The 21,144-nt window shown below is 37.3% G+C and overlaps 1 protein-coding gene across 2 annotated transcripts in view; it reads left to right on the top strand.

Annotated features, from left to right (window-relative positions):
- The window catches only part of SLC30A4 (solute carrier family 30 member 4), a 31,710-nt gene extending 17,656 nt beyond the window's left edge, over positions 1–14,054 (top strand). For both annotated transcript variants that reach the window (XM_046009363.1, XM_046009362.1), the window contains exons 4-8: positions 5,762–5,915; positions 7,787–7,985; positions 8,695–8,800; positions 9,584–9,718; positions 10,459–14,054. In XM_046009363.1, coding sequence (XP_045865319.1) covers positions 5,762–5,915; positions 7,787–7,985; positions 8,695–8,800; positions 9,584–9,718; positions 10,459–10,613 — 749 coding nt within the window. In that variant the 3' untranslated portion in view covers positions 10,614–14,054. The remainder of the gene's footprint in view (positions 1–5,761; positions 5,916–7,786; positions 7,986–8,694; positions 8,801–9,583; positions 9,719–10,458) is intronic.
- Positions 14,055–21,144: the final 7,090 nt, after the last annotated feature.

Raw genomic sequence — 21,144 nt, 5'->3', positions numbered from 1 at the left:
TCTGAAACCTGTTTTTAGATGTTTGCTATAGTTTTCTGAGACAACAGGAAGACAAGCATTATGGGATTTAAAGGAAATATACTCATTATTGGCATCCTAGCATAAGCAAAGTTAACGCTTATGATAGGCCAGTACATTTAGGCAGCACTCATGAAAAACAATATGCTTGGATTGAGTGTGGTTTATGTAACTGAAGCAAAGTGATACTCATTCACTGAATAGGTGCTCAAGTGCTCGCTTCGGCAGCACATATATACTGAATAGGTGTCAATAGTTACCTGTTGATTAGAGTAATACTATAGGTTGGGGAGATAGGCAGTAAATATGTACACAAATGCAGTATAATTATAAATTATAGTAAATGCTAGGAAGCAAAGAATAAGGTACTATAATGGAGAGTAACAGAGGACAGAGAAGGACTCAGTGTTTGTCATATGACCCTTGAAAACCTCTAGTTTTGGAAATTTATAGATGTGTTAAAATATGCAATAAACATTTTTCACATTTTCTAGTACTATCAAAACTTCACAGTCATCTGTGTTTTCTACCATTTTATTTTTTTCTTACCATTTATGAGCCATTTAAACCAAAACGGCCTATTCTCTGTATGTGAAATTCAGGGTATATTTTGGTCTTAATAGGTCATTGACCATAAACATGTGTTCATGTGATGTTATAATAAAAAACACATATTCATTCATCTTACTCCCTCCTCCAGTGCTCCAGTTCAGTCAGATGGAGTGATTTAATTATTTGTGTGTAATGAAGCAAAATAAGTTGGAACTACTATAATAATAGATTTTCTAGAATTTCCATAAAAATCTCTTTCAAGAGTTTTTCATTTATGATAAATTTCCATTTAGTCAAGTTTATCTAAAGTTACTGGGGTCATAACTTTCATGGAAATCTAGGGTTTCAGTTGTGAAAATTCTGGGTCTTCTTTCAACGATGAAAATTCCATGCTGTCATGTTCTCCTTTGTGTTGAAAAACTTTTTTGTATGTTATGTGACCAGAAACTAACCCAGAGCAAGAATGAGAAGATTGGAGCAAGTCAGAATTTGGTTGTTGATGGAAAGCTTCCCTCTCTTTTAAATGTTGGGAGGCAAAAACCTTGCCTGTGTTTATCTACATTCTGTCATGTTAAAAAATACTTTGAAAGGGTGCTCAGTTGGTTAAGCATGCAACTCTTGATCTTCAGCTCAGGTCATGATCTCAGGGTTGTGAGATCAAGCCCCATATCAGGCTCTGCACTGGGTGTGGATTCTTCTTAAGATTCTCTCCCTCTGTCCCTCCCCACCCCACACCCCCTTCCTTCTTCTCTTAAAACAAAACCTATGAAAAAAATTATAAATGCTAATTCATGATATTTCACCAGTTTAATTTATTCACAGTAAAAGAGCTTTTATCAAAATAAATGATCATATTACTACTACTAGGATTTTTAGCTATGTAGTATTATCTGTGCCTTTTACTTCTCAGTAAATCTCAGCCCTTTTAAATCTCAGCCCTAAAAATATACTTAATTTTTTTTCTGTTTTTGCATTTATCAGTATTCTAAGACATTTTGACAGGTGATTAGAATAAAAAATAATAGCCGAATGTCTCTGCTTTTCACCAAGGGGTTGAGACACAAGTCACATTCCTTATTAATTGCTGGAAAAGGGATTTCATTGATATCAGCATCCTAATATGTCATTTTGGCAGTTTCTAGGAATCAGCTGAATTCCATTACTATTAACTGTGGGTAGACATTAGGATCCCTTTTATGCTACTCACATGGGTGAAAACTGGTGTAGAAAACTGCAGGCTGCAGGTGTCTTCTTCTAAGTGTGGGAATCCTTCCTGCCGAGGATCTGTTTATGCTTTAGTCTGACTTTCATTTTACTTTATTTTGAAATAAGATAATTTTATTTCATTAGTTTTGCTTTATATGAAAGTTCACTAAAAGGTGATTTTAAGTGTTTAGGAAAATTATCATTAGGATATGGAGTTGCCAGATTTGGGTGTGTGGCCTGGGAGGGCACACACACATTCTTGCAGGACTCCCAATATGTCTGAAATATTGCTTGGGACATACTTATACTAAAAAATTATTTATCTGAAATGCAAATTTAACTAGATATCCAGTATTTTATCTGGCATACCTACTAGTGTTATCATTTATCATCCAAACCAATACACTTTTGAGAGTGAAGAAGGGCTCTTTAAATAATTATGCCAAGACAATGGTATAATTAATAAATTGGGGCTATCCCAGGAAAACTGTAAAGTATTATCAACTTAGTTATAGGGAGTTTTGAAAGAATTTTTAATTATTGGTTTTAGATTTTCATAAATAATCACAACTTAAAGACAAAGTTAATGGCATAAACTTATATAGCTATGAATTTTTATAAGTAAAGAGTACTGCTTTATAATTTTATATTAACAATTTGATTAAGTCATTTTTTTTTAAAGATTTTATTTATTTCTTTGACAGAGAGAGATCACAAGTAGGCAGAGAGGAAGGCAGAGAGAGAAAGAGGGAAGCAGGCTCCCCACTGAGCAGAGAACCTGATGCAGGACTTGCTCCCAGGACCCTGAGATCATGACCTGAGCTGAAGGCAGAGGCCTAACCCACCAAGCCACCCAGGCATCCTGATTAAGTCATCTTTTTTTTTTTTTTAAAGATTTTATTTATTTGACACACAGAGAGAGATCACAAGTAGGCAGAGAGGCAGGCAGAGAGAGAGAGGAGGAAGCAGGCCTCCTGCTGAGCAGAGAGCCCGATGCGGGGCTCGATCCCAGGACCCTGGGATCATGACCTGAGCCAAAGGCAGAGGCCTAACCCACCAAGCCACCCAGGCATCCTGATTAAGTCATCTTTTTTTTTTTTTTTTAAAGATTTTATTTATTTATTTGACACACAGAGAGAGATCACAAGTAGGCAGAGAGGCAGGCAGAGAGAGAGAGGAGGAAGCAGGCCTCCTGCTGAGCAGAGAGCCCGATGCGGGGCTCGATCCCAGGACGCCTGAGCCGAAGGCAGCGGCCCAACCCACTGAGCCACCCAGGCGCCCCGCTGATTAAGTCATCTTAAAAACTATCTGACCTCATTGGTAGCTTCAACCTTGACACATGATTAAAGTTCTCTTTTCTGGGAGGGTAGAGGTGAAGAGTTTGAGAAGAAGAATTGGTTTTGTTTTGTTTTTAAGTAAATTCTACTCCCAACATAAGGCTTCAACTCACAACCCCCAGATCAAGGGTTGCATGCTAGCCAGCCAGGTGCCCCAGAATGGTATTTATTAAATACCAATTTTAAAGAGAAAGTTCTCTTACCTTGTGAGTAAAATGAAGCTACTAGTGTACATGAACTTCACAGTTTAAAAATATTTTATTTTTTTTTAATATATGTATATTTTACCATCAGCAGTTATAACTTAAGAGGAGAAATTCCATGCATTTTCTGTCTTGTATTTGGCTTAATTCTTCTCTTCTAACCAATTTACTTACTATTTTGGGGGATTTAGTAAATAACCTGTTACTTACATTTAGCTTACCCTTCTTAACTGTATAGCCTTTATCATCTCCCCTTGCTCAACCTAAGTAACCTCAAATCCATCCATCAGTATTTGCTTCATGACAACCACTCTGCTGAATGTCACAGTAAGTGTGACGTGGAATGGAACTGGTCCTGCCCTCAAGCTGCTGAGAGTCTGTACTTGATGTCGTAGTTTCTCCACAGCTTTGTGTATTTCAGAGTGTCTTTCCTGGGTTGTAGCTGTATGCGTCTTTTGAAGTGGGATGATTAGTACGTCAGAAATAAGTGTACCATGGTTTTGAATAGGAGCTGTATGTTGTCTTATGCCAGCATTTGTTCTGCTAATGCACAGGATTTTATTGGAGTTTTAGCTATATTAGTGAGATGTGTTCAGGAAACAGCTAATAAGTCCTAGATAATTTTTCTGTGTTGTAATTTATGCATCAAAATGAAAATGTATCAAAGCTGAATATATTTGAACTGCCTGGAACCTTTGAGCAATGACTTGACTCAGATAACAGTTTCCCAGATTGTTTTACCTTTAACAAGATTACTGTCTGGTTTCTCTAAAGGAAAAATTTTCTTTAAAAGTATTTTCTTGCTTTTATTATTTTGAGTGTCATAAGTTGTTTTATATTGTATATATATTATATATACTTTATATATAATATATGTTTTTATATTATAATGTTAATTATTTTAAAATGTAAATATTTTCCATTGTCCTACTGTGTTATCTTGAAAAGAAATAAGGTTATCTCTACTATATACTTACATGGTAAAAGTTTATATGATATAAAAGCATATATAGTGCAGTCGTCCCTGTCTCCTAGTCAGCCATTTTCTTCATAACCAGTTTTTTATCAGCATTTTGTATATCCTTTCAGAGATTGCATGTACAGATATCATATATATAGATATAATATATATCTATATATATACTCTTTTTTCTTTTCACATATAGTAACATGCCATACACACTTTGCTTTTTTCACATAACACTATATCTTGGGAGATTACTCCGTATCAGAACACAAAAAGCTATATCCTCTTTTTAACAGCTGCATAGTATTCCATGTTATAGGGCCCCTACTAATCACTTTTTTATTGTTTTCAGTTGTTTGCTATTTTATACAGTGCTTGATGAATAGCTTCATAACATAACCTCATTTTGTACATATGCAGCTTAGTTAGCATGAATGTGTCTATCATTCCAAGAAGAAGAATTGCTGGGTCCAAGTGCATTCATAAATACTTGTATGCCTTGTTTTTCTTTAGTCTAAAGGTAATATGTGTTTGTGGTAAAACTTAAAACATTTCAAACATTACTGAAAAGAATAAAATGAAAACTAAGTTTCCGAAGCTCTAGTCCCACTTCCTAGATGTAACATTTCTTGTCTTGTGATTATCAATTTGCCTGATTTTTTTCTTTTTTTCCAACATAAATGGCTTTATGATATTTCACTATATGGATATATCATATTTTATCCATTAAGTTCCTCATTGGTGGACATTTAAGATGTCTCTAGATATTTTTTGATAATAGTGAATTTACAGTGAAAAACCTTATAGGTATATCTTTGCATATATATCATGAGTTCTATTGAATAGATTTCTAGAATCAAGGAACCCATGCATTTAAATTTTTGATTCATTTTACTAACTGCTCTCCAAAAAGATAGTTCCATGTGACACTTCCACCATTATATCCTTGCTAACTATAGCTGTTAACAAACTTTTTAATATTTACCAATTTAGTAAGGGACAAAGAATAATCATATTATTTGAATTTCTTGTATTATGATTGATTTTGATAAATTGGTTGTTTCTGTTAATTTTCTGTATATTAGTATTTGTTTCCTTTATCCATTTTTGTTATGGGTTCTTCACTTTATTATTAATTTGTAAGTGTACTCTTTTACTGGGAAATTAGTCTATGAGCATGTATGTTACCAATTTTTTTTTTCAGTTTTTCATTTTTTACCATGTATATGGTCTGTTAAATATACACAGTTTGACCCTAAAAGAGATGAGGAGGAAGGTGCGGAGTGGTGAGAATGAATTAGTGGAGAATCCAGAGCAAACTATTCAACACTTTTTAAATAAAGAAAATAACATGAAAGAAATAATACAGTGTTTTTAATCTCTTTGGAGGAAAGATAAAAGATCGTACAATATTTAGTTTGTATGAAGTGTAATAGCCATGCTACAGATATATTTGTTGTTTATATTTTTCCCTCCAGAGGTTTTATCAGCTATGATTAGTGTGCTGTTGGTGTATGTACTTATGGGATTCCTCCTGTATGAAGCTGTCCAAAGAACTATCCATATGAAATATGAAATAAATGGAGATATAATGCTCATCACTGCAGCGGTTGGAGTTGCTGTTAATGTAATGTAAGCTTTATTTTAAAGAAAAATATAATATAAAAGCTTTATTTTTTAGAATAGTTTTAGGTTCACAGCAAAACTGAGCAGAAGGTGCAGAGATTTCCTGTATACCTGCTGCCTTCACACACGCATAGCCTCCCCCATTATGAACGTCCTCCCTCAGAGTGGTATGTTTGTTTACAGTGGATGAACCAGCATTAACACATTACCCCACAGTATCCCTAGTTTACATTTGGTTCCATTCTCTGGGTGTTGTATATTCAGTGGATTTGGACAATTTTATGATGATATGTATGTACCATTATGGTATCATATACTATATATTGTTTTCAATTAATATTTTATTAATTTTTAATAAATTAATATTTTTAAGTTCTGTGAACTTAGAGACTATTGTACATGCATTCACTAATGTGCAGTGGTATCTTTATGTATCTTAAAATTATATGGTATGTTAATTTTTCTTATAAATATTAGTACAACATTGATGGAATTCTAAATTCCTCATTAGTTTGCTCAGTTATACTGAAGTTTGACAAATAATTTGGAATTTAAGTGGGACAAAGTTTTTTTTCTTTTATTATAATTAACAAGACTTTTTTAAACTACAAACCTTTTCCCTAAAGCTATGAAATTTTTAGTTTATATACTTATTTGGACCAGCAGTCAGAAAACTTTTCTGTAAAGGGCCAGATAATAACTATTTAAGGCTTTGAGAGCCATGTAGTTTCTGTCACAACTGCTCAACTCTGCTGTTAGAGAACAAAAGCAGGCACATTTAATATGTAAACAAGTGAAGCACTGCTGTGTCCCAATAAAACTTTATTTACAAAACAGGCAGCAGGCAACATATGGTTTACAGACTGTGGTTTGCTAATCCCTGCCCTACTGGCTTCCATTCCTATTAAAATAAAATCAGTCCTTACCACAGCCTTTTTTAACAAAATCCTGTGTGCCTTTCTAACTCATACCTTAGCATTCTTGCTCAGTTTATTTATTTTTAAAAATTATTTATTTATTTATTTGTCAGAGAGCGAGAGTAAGAGAGAGCACACAAGCAGGGAGAACAGCAGGTTGAGGCGCGAGCAGGCTCCGGACTCAATCCCAGGACCCTGGGATCATGACCTGAGCCAAAGGCATATGCTTAACAGACTGAGCCACCCAAGCATCCCTTCTTAATCACTTTAAAAATCACTTTAGTCTAGCCACAATGGCTGTCCTGCTTTTTTGAAACACATAGAGCACATTTTCATCTAAGAGCGTTTGCCCTGGTATTCCTTCTGCCTAGAGCACCACCACATGCTGCTTCCTGACTTGATCCAAGTCTCTGCTCAGAAGGAATCTCAGGCCTCTGACAGACTACACTCCCCCAGCACTCTCCATCTCCTGGCAGCGCTTTACTTCCCTTCAAAACATTTGAATTGCCTGGCAGTATATTATATATTTATTTGTTTACTTCTCTGCCTTCTCTGATGGAACATAAGCTCCATGGGGATAGGAATATGTCTTATTCACTGTTTTTTTGTTTTTTTAAGATTTTGTTTATTTATTTGACAGAGATCACAAGTAGAGAGGTAGGCAGAGAGAGAGGGGGGAAGCAGGCTCCCTGCTGAGCAGAGAGCCCAGTGTGGGGCTCAATCCCAGGACCCTGAGATCATGACCTGAGTCGAAGGCAGAGACTTAACCCACCAAGCCACCCAGGTGCCCCTTATTCGCTGTTTTGATGCCAATACCTAGACCAGTACCTAATACATAATAGGTGCTCATATATATATTAAATGAATGAGTTCCATGTTGCCTCTTAGTGTCTGATTTGTAACAAATCCTTTTATCAACAATACTAGGAAGAATAATAATGTTTCTTTTATTTTTGACAGAATGGGGTTTCTGTTGAACCAGTCTGGTCACCACTCCCATTCCCACTCCCTGCCTTCAAATTCTCCTACCACAGGGTCTGTGTGTAGACACAACCATGGGCAGGACAGCCTGGCAGTGAGAGCTGCGTTTGTACATGCCTTGGGGGATTTGGTACAGAGTGTTGGTGTACTAATAGCTGCATACATCATAAGATTCAAGGTAATATGATTGCTACTTTTTCTATTTTAAATTATATTTAATTTCAATATTAAGAATATTAACATAATTGTCTTTTATCAGTATACTGGATACCAAAGCCAGTCTTACTCATTTTGCATTTAGGTAGGCTTAATTGAGCCATCAGTATAGCTCCTTTGCTAGCACTAAACACAATAGTATCATTTCAGAGTAGCTTGTCTGTAGCTGGCTTCCAGACTGCCTTCACTGGAGAACTCAGTTTTAAGCCATGTCACTGAACTGCTAGGTACTGGAATGTACACTAGACTAGAAATCCAGAGACTGGGGTTCTAGTCTTGGCTCTGCTGTTAATGCTTTGACTTCGAGCAAGTCCCTCCTCCTTTGTAGGAAAGGCTTAGACCAGATATGTGGCTGCTAAAAGTCCTTCCAGCTCTGATATTCTAGCGTTCTGGATGGAAGATTTAGAGACGGCACAGAGGAAAACAATAGAACAAATTATTAAACTTCTAGAAACAGGTCTTAGAAGGAAAGGCAAAAAAAAAAAATTTTTTTTAAACAATCTAGGAAAGAGGGAAGATGTTTCTCAGTTGCAGTATTCAAAAATAAAGGTATTCTTTAGTCCTGGTATAGAAGGCTAAAGAACTGGGGACAGAGTATGGCTCGTTTTTCTTTACAGTCTGTTCTACATTGGTCTATATTTAATCACACAATTTTGGTCTGTAACTTTCAGCCAGAATACAAGATTGCTGATCCCATCTGTACATATGTGTTTTCATTACTTGTGGCTTTTACAACATTTCGTATCATATGGGACACAATAGTTATAATACTAGAAGGTAAGATCTCACTCTCATATCCCCAGTGTGGGTTTCTTACCTCCCTTAATCAGACTGGGGGTGGGGGGCACTCTAGAGTAAGAGTCATGTCTTTTCCTTTCTCTTTACTGATGCTTATTAGGCTACAGTTAAACCACTTCATGTGTATATAACATATAAGAATTGATGTACTCTTCCCTCTGTTACCCATTTGATCCTTATAATAGCTAAGAAAGGTAGGTAAGATAGACATTATCCCCACTTACCAACGAGGAAATTGAGCTTCAGAGGGGTTATATAACTTGCTTACTTAAGGTAATGCTGCTAGTAAACTGTGGAGTGAGGACAGAAATACAACTCTTGATTCTTGGTATAATTATGTTTAGTGGTTTATTCATTCTTTAATTCCCATTTAACTTGCTACTTTGTTATATTTTCAACATCCCTACTTACTGATCCTATGACTGAGTGTGTAAGTTCTCAGCACCAGGTTCATCATCATTGGATATTCCTTTTTCCCTTTTTTTGTGTATCCTAGCTTATTTGTTAAACGAAGTATTCAGATTTGATATTTCTTTTTAGCGAGAATGAACATTCTAAAAATTATTAACCTCTTGTACATATCTTGCTTTATGTGTGCATGGTTTATCTTAAGGTATTAAGATATTTTAAAGTGTCCATTTAAAGTGAATTTGCTAAAGCCATTTGGTTTCTTTGGGGGAAAACAAAAAGTTCTATTAGTAATGTATAACTTTCTTCCCCAAAATAAATTTTATTTATAAATGATATATTCTGAACTAATAGGTGTACCAAGCCATTTGAATATAGACTATATCAAAGAAGCCTTGATGAAAATAGAAGATGTATATTCCGTGGAAGATTTAAATATCTGGTCTCTCACTTCAGGAAAACCGACTGCCATAGTACACATACAGCTAAGTATGTTGCTGATAGTAAATGCTGGGGTTGATGGACTTTAGTATTAAACATCTGTGCTTATAATTAAGTAGGAGGACTTTTCTGCTGTAAAGATTTGCTTTAAGGGAGGGACCAGGCTTTTCAAAAGGTGAGTGACAGATCAGTAACAACAGCAGAGCAATAATTTTTGATCTCTAAGATGAGACTTTTTTTTAAAGATTTTATTTATTTGAGAGAGAGAGAGAGAGAATGCACAGAGGGGCAGAGGAAGAGGGAGGCTGCTGAGCAGGGAGCCTGGGATCATGACCTGAGCCCAAGGGCAGACGCTTAACCAACTGAGCCACCCAGTCACCCCTAAAATGAGATGTTACAAATTGATTTTTGCCTTCAGATTAAGGCATGAAGAATATTTACCATGCTTTTCTACATAAGAAAACCTGTTTTTATTTCTTATAGTCATTTCACAGATTGATGCTTTTTATTTATTAAAGTAATATGCATATGGGTTTTGTTTTTTTTTTTAAGGCAAAAGACTTAATTGATGTCTAGTATTCTTTCTCTACCTGCCAGTGGACTGGAGGGATTGAAATATGAGAAGGCATCCTGACTTTGGAGACTGGTGTACTTCTCTAACAGAGTAGCTTCAAGAAGGGAGAAATCAAACTAATAAAAATAGGTTCACTATATGCTGAGTTTGTTATTCCCCTATGTCATTATAACTATGTACAGTGAGTAGTAATGGTATTTTCTTGACATTGCAGTTCCTGGAAGTTCATCTAAATGGGAGGAAGTACAGTCCAAAGCAAAGCATGTATTATTGAACACATTTGGCATGTATAAATGTACTATTCAGCTTCAGAGTTACAGGCAAGAAGTGGACAGAACTTGTGCCCATTGTCAGAGTTCCAGTCCTTAACTTTATATGTTTTCGGGACTACTGCCTTATTTATCCTGCAGTCACAGACCTGAGAGCAATAAATGTGCACACCTGAATGAGACAGTGGAATCCCTGCCAGCTGTGTCCATATCAAGCACGGGTCTCTCAGAACAATCACTCCAGCCGGACAGTGCTAGTTTCTGTTTAATGGTAAAATGAGACTTCACCCTGACTTTCAGAGGAAGATGTTTCCAACACTATTTACAGAATAAGATGTGACTCTACAGATACCTCAAAGAAGACAATCCAAGACAACACTTCATTAATTATGACAGAGAATATGTCTTAAAGGAAGCATCAAGAATTCAGTATTTGCATTTAAAAATCCTTTTTAAAGACCATTTTTTATCAAGCCAGTGCTGGAAAACTGAATTTTTTTTATTATGTAATCTTGACATCCAGCTTCTGGAATTTGACACCCAGCTCTCTTTTTACAGAAATTATTTCTCAGCAGATTTCAGAAAGTACTAGACATTATCCAGAAAGTGGAATAAGCATGTATTCCCATGTTTCAGAAATGTTTTATTTCACAAATAACTTAATGTTATTATAGTTATACTTTATAAACAGTTTTTTCCAGATGTTATGGGGTTTTGCATCTCAAAGTTAACATTTTGGGTTATTTGTAATCTTGATCAGAACCAAATCTTTACATATTGTGATCACTGACAGGATTATTTAGGAAATGTTTTCAGTACTATTCTGAATGGCAGAAGTTCATCTTAAACTTCAGTTATGATATGATCATGTAAAACAAAATACAGGGGTAAGGATGGAGTGTGGAATGTCAGATTTAAGTCTTCCTGAAATCACTTTTATTGTTCATGGAATTATCTTTACTTAAGACTAGGAGGAGACTGCAAAATGTGAACAGTGATCCTCCGTCCTTTCAAGAACTGAAAGTTTGCTTAGTACCTTGCTTCTGGCCTCCTTACCAGTTAGTCAATTTGTGCCCTTTCAGGGTAAAACTCTGGAGGACTAAGGGTCAGTTTGTAATGCCCATCTTTCACATGTGTATTAACCACATTCCTCCAGAGAGATTTTTGTTTGATTATATGAGTTAGGGATTCTCCAGGGACTCCAGAAACCCTAAGATATAATTTTGAGGTTTTCCAATAATACCATAGCAGAAATGCTCAAAGAGATAGGGAGAAGACATTATTCTGAGGAAAAAAAAAAAGAAGAAGAAGAAGAAGAAGAAAAAAGTCAAGGATTTTTGACCTAGTGTTTGTGTTTTCTTAAAGCACAGGAATAGGGGTGGACATTCAGTCTGTGGTATGGGGAGGTTAAACATGAAACTTTCCAAAGGAATGCGACCTAATTGGTAACAGTTGTGTTAAAGAGGCAGCTGTGAATATTCACGTTCCATTTTGCAACTGTTGGTTTTGAAATTATCTTTATGCACTTTAGGAGTCCATTTTCACAGGGACAGTTTCTTAACCAAGAATGGCTGTGGCTCTTGGGGTTCTCAGAGACCCAAGAGTAGCGTACAGTGTAGGACAGACAGGTTGTGAATTGAAAGCCGACGTAAACATGCCGATGACTTACAATATCAAAGGAGGATAGGAAACAGATTTCATCTTTCTACCAAATACCTCACTATAAGTAAACCGAAGATAAAACCTGAATTTACCTAAGAAAGGATTATGAGTTGATGGTATCCCCCCAAAAAGGGTTGAGGAGGGATAATTGTATCTAATAAAACCCAGTAAGTGTTTATTGAATTGAATTTAAAATTAACTTTAGGGGATTCTTACTGTGAATCCATTTAAAATCATGATTTGAATTTTTCAAAATTTGGGTGGTATATAAACTGTTTAAATACAAATTCTCATAATAGGGAAGGCAAATAAGAATAAATGAGAAGCACTTCAGTGGACATCGGGGCATTTATGAACTTTGGGGTACCTAGCACAAGAAAGGAAAAGAATAATCATTATATGCTAATGGATTTTCACATATTTGTAGTTGTTTCTTATGTCTACTGAGTTTATTTCTTGTAAACTTCCCTTTGTCTTGAGTAGGTATATCTTACTTTTCATATCGACCTGTCCTTGAAAATTTACTTGATAAAACAGTCTAAAATCCACTTGAGGACTGTAAAGGAGCCTTGCATAAAATGCAAGAAACACTGAAAACTTATGTAAATCTTAATGACTGTGTTCTATTTAAAGTGAGGTATACATGAAGTTTCCTGTCTTTTGTCTTTTGTAGCAAGGATTACAGATTTTGTACTTTACTGGGTCTGTGGGACTGAGAATTGATAGATTTCACTTTTTATAACTTGACAAAACCCACAAAGGAGGATGTGAATTTAGCAGGTACGACCCAGGGACCATGGTCTGCCCTGATAAGGAGCCTTGTGTCTGTCCCTCACCTGTTGAGCTGCAAACCTGAGTTACACCTCCAGCCAGCCCTCACAGGAAGAGTTCTCCACCGTCCTGCGACAAGCGGTGGGGATTTGTAGATAAACACCTAGTGTGGTTAATTTTGCACTGGGCAGTTCTTCAGTATGATCTATTTTAATTAACTTTCCAAATAATCAGAGTTAACTTGTGTACATAAAACCTGTGTTTCACAACTCTGGCCAGAGGTAGCATTTTGATTTTAGGGAAAGACCTATTTTTCATTAACAACCATGCTGCCTTAGAAATCTCATGTGAGGAAGAGAGTTAAATAAAGTATCTTTCAGAGGGCTTTGAAATGCCAAACCACAAGCGAATGGAATTTGCACATACACTTTCCATTAGCTGTGCATCCTGTAATGTGAGCCCAGATTTTCGCAGCTCTCAGCTCCCATCAGTATTGTTTGCCAAATCACAGGAGCTCCTGTTTTACTGTTTTCCTTACAAATTTTGGTACTTTATTTCCATTTTCTAAAATGAATTTTCCTGCTCTTAAAAGTCTCAATATTCTGGTTCTGTCTCTTGAACCCAGTGTCCTGACTGACAGTGTTTGTCTTAAGTAGAATTTTCCCAGACTAGACACAGGCGGGATTAGATACACGAGCTTCCCTTTCATTTTAATGTGAGGAAAACCATCTTTCAGAAACAAAGTACCCCTTATAAATGTATTTCTAGGTGAGGAAGAATGCTTTTTTTAACAGCCCCTTGTTCCTGATCCAGATTTCTCTGCACACTGAATTTTAAAGAATAAGTATGATAGAAATAGGCTATACTATAACCATGAGTGAAGATCATTTCTAGTAAGACGACTCTGCGTCTTGTTTCTCAAACAACCACTCTCATTACTTTCGAAGATACAGTCATTCACTTCTGAAACAAGCACAATTAGCTAAATTTCTTTTCTTTTTTTTAATTTTTAATAGCCCAGTGCAGGGCTTAACTCACGACCTTGAGATCAAGAGTCAGTTGCTTAACTGACTGAGCCCCCTGGGTGCCCTAAATTAATTTTCTTTTTTTTTTTTTAATATTTTATTTATCTGACAGAAAAATCACAACTAGGCAGGCAGAGAGAGAGGAGGAAGCAGGCTCCCCGTGGAGCAGAGAGCCCGATGTGGGGCTCGATCCCAGGACCCTGGGATCATGACCTGAGCCGAAGGCAGAGGCTTTAACCCACTGAGCCACCCAGGTGCCCCTAAATTAATTTTCTTTTTATGAATTTATATAAATTGGCTCACCATAATGAATAGTGTGTTCTTACAGAATTTGAGCCCCTTTGGAATAAGACTTTAGGCAATTCTGCTGTTGACTCTACCTACAGTAAATTTAAAAAGTTATAGAATATGTTAATAGATACAAGACTAGTTCATTTGGTTCAGTTTGTCTTTGAATCAAGCTCAGCTCATGAGCCAGTTGGGTATTAGTCACAAATGAATAGTGACATCTTGCTGTGTGCTGTGTTGAGGGAAGGCGAGTCTCAATTCCAAATGATTAAGTTTTATTCCTAACTACAGATCTGTCTTGTGAATCTTGCCAGACAGGGCATGAGATTTATTTTACAGCTTATCAATCAGGGGTATTTTTGCGATGTTGGCAGGAACGTGCAAATTAGAAGAAATTGTCGTGGGGGAATTCCTCAGTATTGAATTGTATATGTGCATTTGGGCCATCCTGTAATTGATTTCTCACTTACAAAGGGTTTACCCTGTTCTTCTAATCATATTGTAAGGACCAACAAACATTTTCTGATTTTTGTAAGACTGGAAAACATTTATGGAGACTTTCCCAATTAAATCTATGACAGTGTCAATTTATAATAATGTAATTAAGTATATTCTGATGTAACTGCAACACAAAATTGAAATGGCCAGTAGTATGTCAGCTTTGCACCTGGAAGATATTGTATATTTGGAAAGCTTTTGCTTCTCTAAAAAAATATATATGTTATTAAGTAAGCCATATCACAGTTTAAGAAATTGTATATACTTTTCCATTTGCCCTTTCAGAAACCAGGTATTTTGCATATGATTGATTTTGGGAAGATTTTGAAGCTGGGGTTTGCCCATGTAATTTAAGATCAAAGTATAGTATATGTATATGTACTGTATTTGCAATTTTCAAATTGTAATTTCCTATACATTTATTAAATAAAGTATTGTTTTGCTGTGTGGTTTATTAAAAAATGAAAATATACAATCCCCCTTAAATCTCTGGGGTTTTTTTTTTCATTGATTAAGTAGTAGTAGGCCTTAAAACACAATAATCTTTAAAAGCATTAGAAAGTGGATTATAACCTAACTAGTTTTACCAACTCCGATGGTAATGCCCTCTTAGACATTTAAGAAATAAGCCTGGGGCGCCTAGGTGGCTCAGTGGGTTAAGCCGCTGCCTACGGCTCAGGGCATGATCTCAGGGTCCTGGGATCGAGTCCCGCATCGGCTCTCTGCTCAGCAGGGAGCCTGCTTTCCCCTCTCTCTCTGCCTGCCTCTCTGTCTACTTGTGATCTCTCTGTCAAATAAATAAATAAAATCTTTAAAAAAAAAAAAAAAGAAAAGAAAGAAGCCTGAAAAAAACCTTCCCTATAAGGAGAAAAAGATATTAAAAAAAATCTGTAACTTTTCCTATCTGTCACTTTTGATATCCCTGCAGCCCCAGCAACAATGGCAGAAAGGGAAGAGCAAGGCTCCTGCTCCAGTAAGGTTGGTGCGGGCCTTTGTGAAGTCTGGGCACGCTACCTGCTGACCCTCCAGGAGTGTAGACAAGGGCTGGGTCCGAGCACTGTGCCTCATGGGCCAAGTCTGGCCTGCAGCCTGATTTGTGCAGCCCAAGGAGCTCCAAATGGTGTTTATAGTTTTTAATGGCTAAAAAAAAGTCAGAAGAAAAATATGATGTGAAAATTAAATTGAACTTTACATTTCAGTGTAAGGGTTTCTTTTTTTTTTTTTTTTTTAATTTATTTATTTGACAGAGAGAGATCACAAGCAGGCAGAGAGGCAGGCAGAGAGAGAGGAGGAAGCAGGCTCCCCGCTGAGCAGAGAGCCCGATGCGGGGCTCGATCCCAGAACCCGGAGACCATGACCTGAGCCAAAGGCAGAGGCTTTAACCCACTGAGCCACCCAGGTGCCCCCAGTGTAAGGGTTTCAAACACAGCTATCTTCTTTGATCATGTGTTGTCTGTCGCTGCTTTCATCCTTCAATGGCAGAGTTGAGGAGTTGGGACACATAACATATTTGCTATCTGACCATTTATAGGAAGTTTGTCGCCCCTGGTTGTACACACTGTTGTTCTCTTTAAAGGTTATCACTTTTGGGTGTAGCAAACTTTTCCAATCTGGCTTGGACATTTCTGAGACTGGCTAATATGAAGGTCACCTGAGCCACCAAAGGTTCTTTCCCTCCCCTTTTTTCTTTTCTATATCCTCCTTGGAGTTTGGGGCAGAAAGAGGAAAGAGTAGCAAGATTTCAAACATTTTGTGACATATGCCCTAAATGTTTACTAGAAAAGCAGTTTTCCACCCCAAACACCAGGATCGTTTAAGAATACTTTTCAAGGGGCACCTGGGTGGCTCAGTTGGTTAAGCATCCAAGTCTTGATATCAGCTCAGGTTGTGAGTTCAAGGTCATGAGACTGAGCTCTACATTTGGCTCCATGCTCCGTGGGGAGTCAACTTGGGATTCTCTCCCTTTCTCTCTGGCCCCTTTCCCTGCCCTCATCCTGCATGCTCTCTCAAAAATGAGTCAATCTTTAAAAAAATACTTTTCAATATAAAGTTTTATTTACTTGATTTTTAAATTTTCACTTAAGTTATGATAAAAAAAAGGAATTTAAAATGTATTTATGTCGAGTACCTTATGTAGTTTGTGCCAACTGGGAGCTCACAAGTGAAAAACAACATTTTATCTGCTAAATAAGATGAAAATTGGAGAGTTCCTGGCTGGCTCAGTTGGTTAAGTGTCTGCCTTTGACACAGGTCATGATCCTGGGGTCCTGGGATTGAGCCCCACATTGGGGTACCTGCTCAGTGGGGAGACTGCTTCTCACTCTTCTCCCCACTTGTGCTTAGTGTTGCTATCTCTGTCGCTCTTTCTCAAAATATTTAGAAAAAGAAAAGATGAAAATTGGTTATTGGGGTTTTAAAATATGTCCTCTCAATTTTCCAGTCACTCAGGGAAAGATACATCTATTTTTGAAATACTTATGGGGGCGCCTGGGTGGCTCAGTGGGTTAAAGCCTCTGCCTTTGGCTCAGGTCATGATCCCAGGGTCCTGGGATCGAGCCCCCACGTTGGGCCCTCTGCTCAGCAGGGGGCCTGCTTCCTCCTCTCTCTCTGCCTGCCTCTCTGCCTACTTGTGATCTCCATCTGTCAAATAAAATCTGTCAAATAAAATTTTAAAAAAAAGAAATATTTATGAAATATGAAAATAGATGAAAGATACATCTATTTTTGAAAATAGCAATGAAATATAGTTTAGATAAATTGTACTAGGGAGATGTTAGATATTATTTGATTACTTATCTAGCTAGAGCTATCTAAAATGTGTCAATTTTTTTGCCCACATCAGATGCTAAAATAAATTCTAAGCTGGGGTAACAGCCTTACAAACTTTTTTTATTTATGCCAAACTTTCAGTTTTATTTACTATATTAGAATAATGTTCATTTATAATTCATTCCAACTATGACCTATTATTATTGCTGGAGGCTATGAAATAGCCTAAGCATAAGCAGGAAGCCTGAAGCCTTATGACTAAATATCATCTCTATATAAATCATCTGTTAAAGATTAATAAAGAGGTTTAAAAATCCAGCCTCAGTCAAATATCACCAAAGATCTCATCCTTTTTAAGCAGCATTCTGGTTTAAGGCTCTCATGTGACTTTTACAGAACATGAACTATAAAGTTTGGCCTAGGGGTATTATCCAGTAAATATGGAGATGATACTTTGTAAGTTACCAAATAGATTCCATGTCTCCTTTCCTGAACTTCTCAAAAATTCATTCTGGTTTGACTTTCAGATTCCTATTGTCTATGTTTTACTCGCCAGTTTCTGCATGTTGGTTTATGGGGTTTTGTTGTGTAGGTTTTGTTGTTGTTGTTGCTTTAACACTTCTCTTGATTTTAACAAAATGTCATGGAAAAAGTGTGTGGGGGTTGGTTTTTTTACAAACTATATTGAGCTATTTCTTGGTAAGAAAGTAGGATTTTTTTTTTTAAGATTTTATTTATTTATTTGACAGATAGAGATCTCAAGTAGGGAGAGAGGCAGGCAGAGAGAGAGAGAGGAGGAAGCAGGCTCTCCGCCAAGCAGAGAGCCCGATGCGGGGCTCGATCCCAGAACCCTGGGATCATGACCTGAGCGAAAGGCAGAGGCTTTAACCCACTGAGCCACCCAGGCGCCCCGAAAGTAGGATTTTTTTAAAAAGATTTTATTTATTTATTTGACAGAGAGAGAAAGAGGAAGAGCGCACAAGCAGGGGGAGCAGCAGACAGAAGCAGAGAGAGAAGCAAAGGGAAAAGCAGGCTCCACGGTGAGCCCGGAGCCCTGTGCGGGACTCAATCCCAAAAGACCCTGGAGTCATGACCTGAGCCAAAGGCAGATGCTTAACCAACTGAGCACCCTGGTGCCCCGGATATTTTCTTTACTGGAAATTTTCAGAGACCCCATGAATGCAGGACTACCCTAGGGCAAGTGAGACCTCTGTTCCCTTGACTTCCCTAGGACTGCAGATCTGACCCCACCTTCCTCTGTTACCTTTCCTCTACTTCCTTCCCAGAGGAATTCTGCTGATAGTGTGAATTATTACAGGGATATTTGCCTCTAGACAATGATTCTAGTCGGGGCATCAAGAAGTGGGGTGAAGATGAGAGTTTCCTGGACTTCCATGCATTAAATCACAGTCACCTGGGAAGGCTATGAGCAAATCCTAGTTCCAACAGGCTCTTAATCACTTTACAGTTTGGCTGGAGTTTCAGTATTATCTGAACACAAGCCCATTCCATCCTCTCTTTGCTTTCTTGTGTAAGAATATTTTCTAAAGTGCAGCATATTTTTTAAAGTGCCAAGACAAAGTATCATATATTTTATATATATATAGATATCTATATCTATATATCTATATATATATATAGTGCACAGGACAGTGTTTGAAATCTCAAAAAAAATGTTAGCACATATTTCATGTATCATATCACATATCACATATCATGGTATCTTAAAGATGAGAATGCTTCTCAAACCAGATATATATCTGGTTTATATATATCTCATCTTTAAGATACCATGATATTGAAATTGGGACATCTCAAAAAGTTGGTTCAGTTGGTTGGAATTTTTTATAAAATATATTAAGACTACTTCCAGAAGCCATTCATTTTATAATCATTCAACCACGAATTGATCTTTGAAGACCACCTCCTCCCTACTGAACATGTTATGGACTAGAATACAAAATTCCTAAGGATTTTTCAAATTAAAGGAAAGGAAACAATATTATGTTTTTGGAGAGCATCTTAGGTCATACCCTCACTCCTACAAATATAAGATCAAACTCCCATTAGGGATAGATTGAGAAACTCTGGCTGATAGGATAAAATCCACCCTCTTGGTAATGACATACAAAATCTTTCTGGTTTGGTGACTGCTCACTTCTGTACTGACAGTTCCATCCTTTCCACAACTACTGTCCTACCCCACCCTGTGCCAGCCATACCAAACCACAGTCAACTTTTGGTTAATGGGGGAAATATGTGCTAACATTTTTTTTTTTGAGATTTCAAACATTGTACTGTGCACTTCCTTAGGTAATTCTCATGATGGTATTTTGAGGAATATTATAATCATATTACAAATGAAGAAACTGAGACCAGGAGAAGTTAAGGGCCTTGACAAAAGTCATATAGGTAGAGTCATAATGCAGAAATAGAAGGTCACAGATAACTCTTAAATATAGTTATAATTAGTAAACAAGTGATACAAAAGGGATCCAATGTAGACAACTGTAGTCAAAATCACAACCAAGTTTTAGATAATAGATGTATAAAAATAAAGGAAGTATAATAGTTCAGGAACACTCAACTTTTTACAATGTATATGCATGCTTGGCCAAAAAGTAGCCAGAATTTTACTCTGTTTCTTAGCTGAGTTCTTGTTTTTTGAAGCACCAGAATGGTACTAAATCAGGTCTCAGCATATTGTTCTCACTAGCATTTCTTCTCTTCACTCCTCAACCCTCACAGCCATGATGGGGAAGTGTTGGGACCCAAGCCACAGGGGCTTGGCTCCTTCCGGCCTTCCCTCGATAGCCCGCCACTTCTTGCTCCCAGGACAGTGCACTTCCATGTCCACGCCTGGTCTCGTTTGTGAGGGGAAGGGGCTGTTTCACATTATAGTCAACATGCATGGGGACCCACTGGTCACAGCCATCCCCAAATCTTTTTTTTTTTTTTAATTTTATTTATTTATTTGAAAAAGAGAGAGCTCAGGTACACACACAGCAGAAGGAGAGGGAGAAGCAGACTCCCCACCAAGCAGGGAGCCAAACACAGGACTTGATCCCAGGACCCCACAATTATGACCTGAGCAGAAGGCAGACATCCAACCAGCTGAGCCACCCAGGTGCCCCCATCCACCAAATCTTAATTAAGTCAGTGCTTACATTGCTTGGGGAGAGGGAAAGGTAGATAAATCAAGGAGAAGGGGTTGTGCCCACCAATGGACCGTCACCAAGACAAGATTGAAATGACCAAGAAACAGCTTAAGAAATTCTATGTTGGGAAACAACAAAAACACAAGCCTCCAGTAATTCACAGAAATTTCCAGGAAGTCAGTGAACTTTCCACAAGCCATGGAATTATGGGTTAAAGCTGATCTCATCTGGGTTGGGAGTGGGTAAGATCTAGTAGATATCTGGGTTAGTAACTAGGAAGCTCCAAACCAAAGAGATGCTCTCCCTGTGAGCTCACACAGAGGTATGGACTCAGAGCAGGCTGTTTAGATTTCTATCCTGACCCTCCCTTCCTAACAGTGAGATTTTGGGAAAACTTATTGAACTTCTCTGTGCCTCAGTGTTTCTGTCTGCAAAACAGTAATATTAATTGTCCCTACCT

This window comes from Meles meles, chromosome 6 (genome assembly GCF_922984935.1).
Source record: "Meles meles chromosome 6, mMelMel3.1 paternal haplotype, whole genome shotgun sequence".
Taxonomy (NCBI): Eukaryota; Metazoa; Chordata; class Mammalia; order Carnivora; family Mustelidae; genus Meles; species Meles meles.
This window is presented reverse-complemented; position numbering and strand designations above follow the sequence as displayed.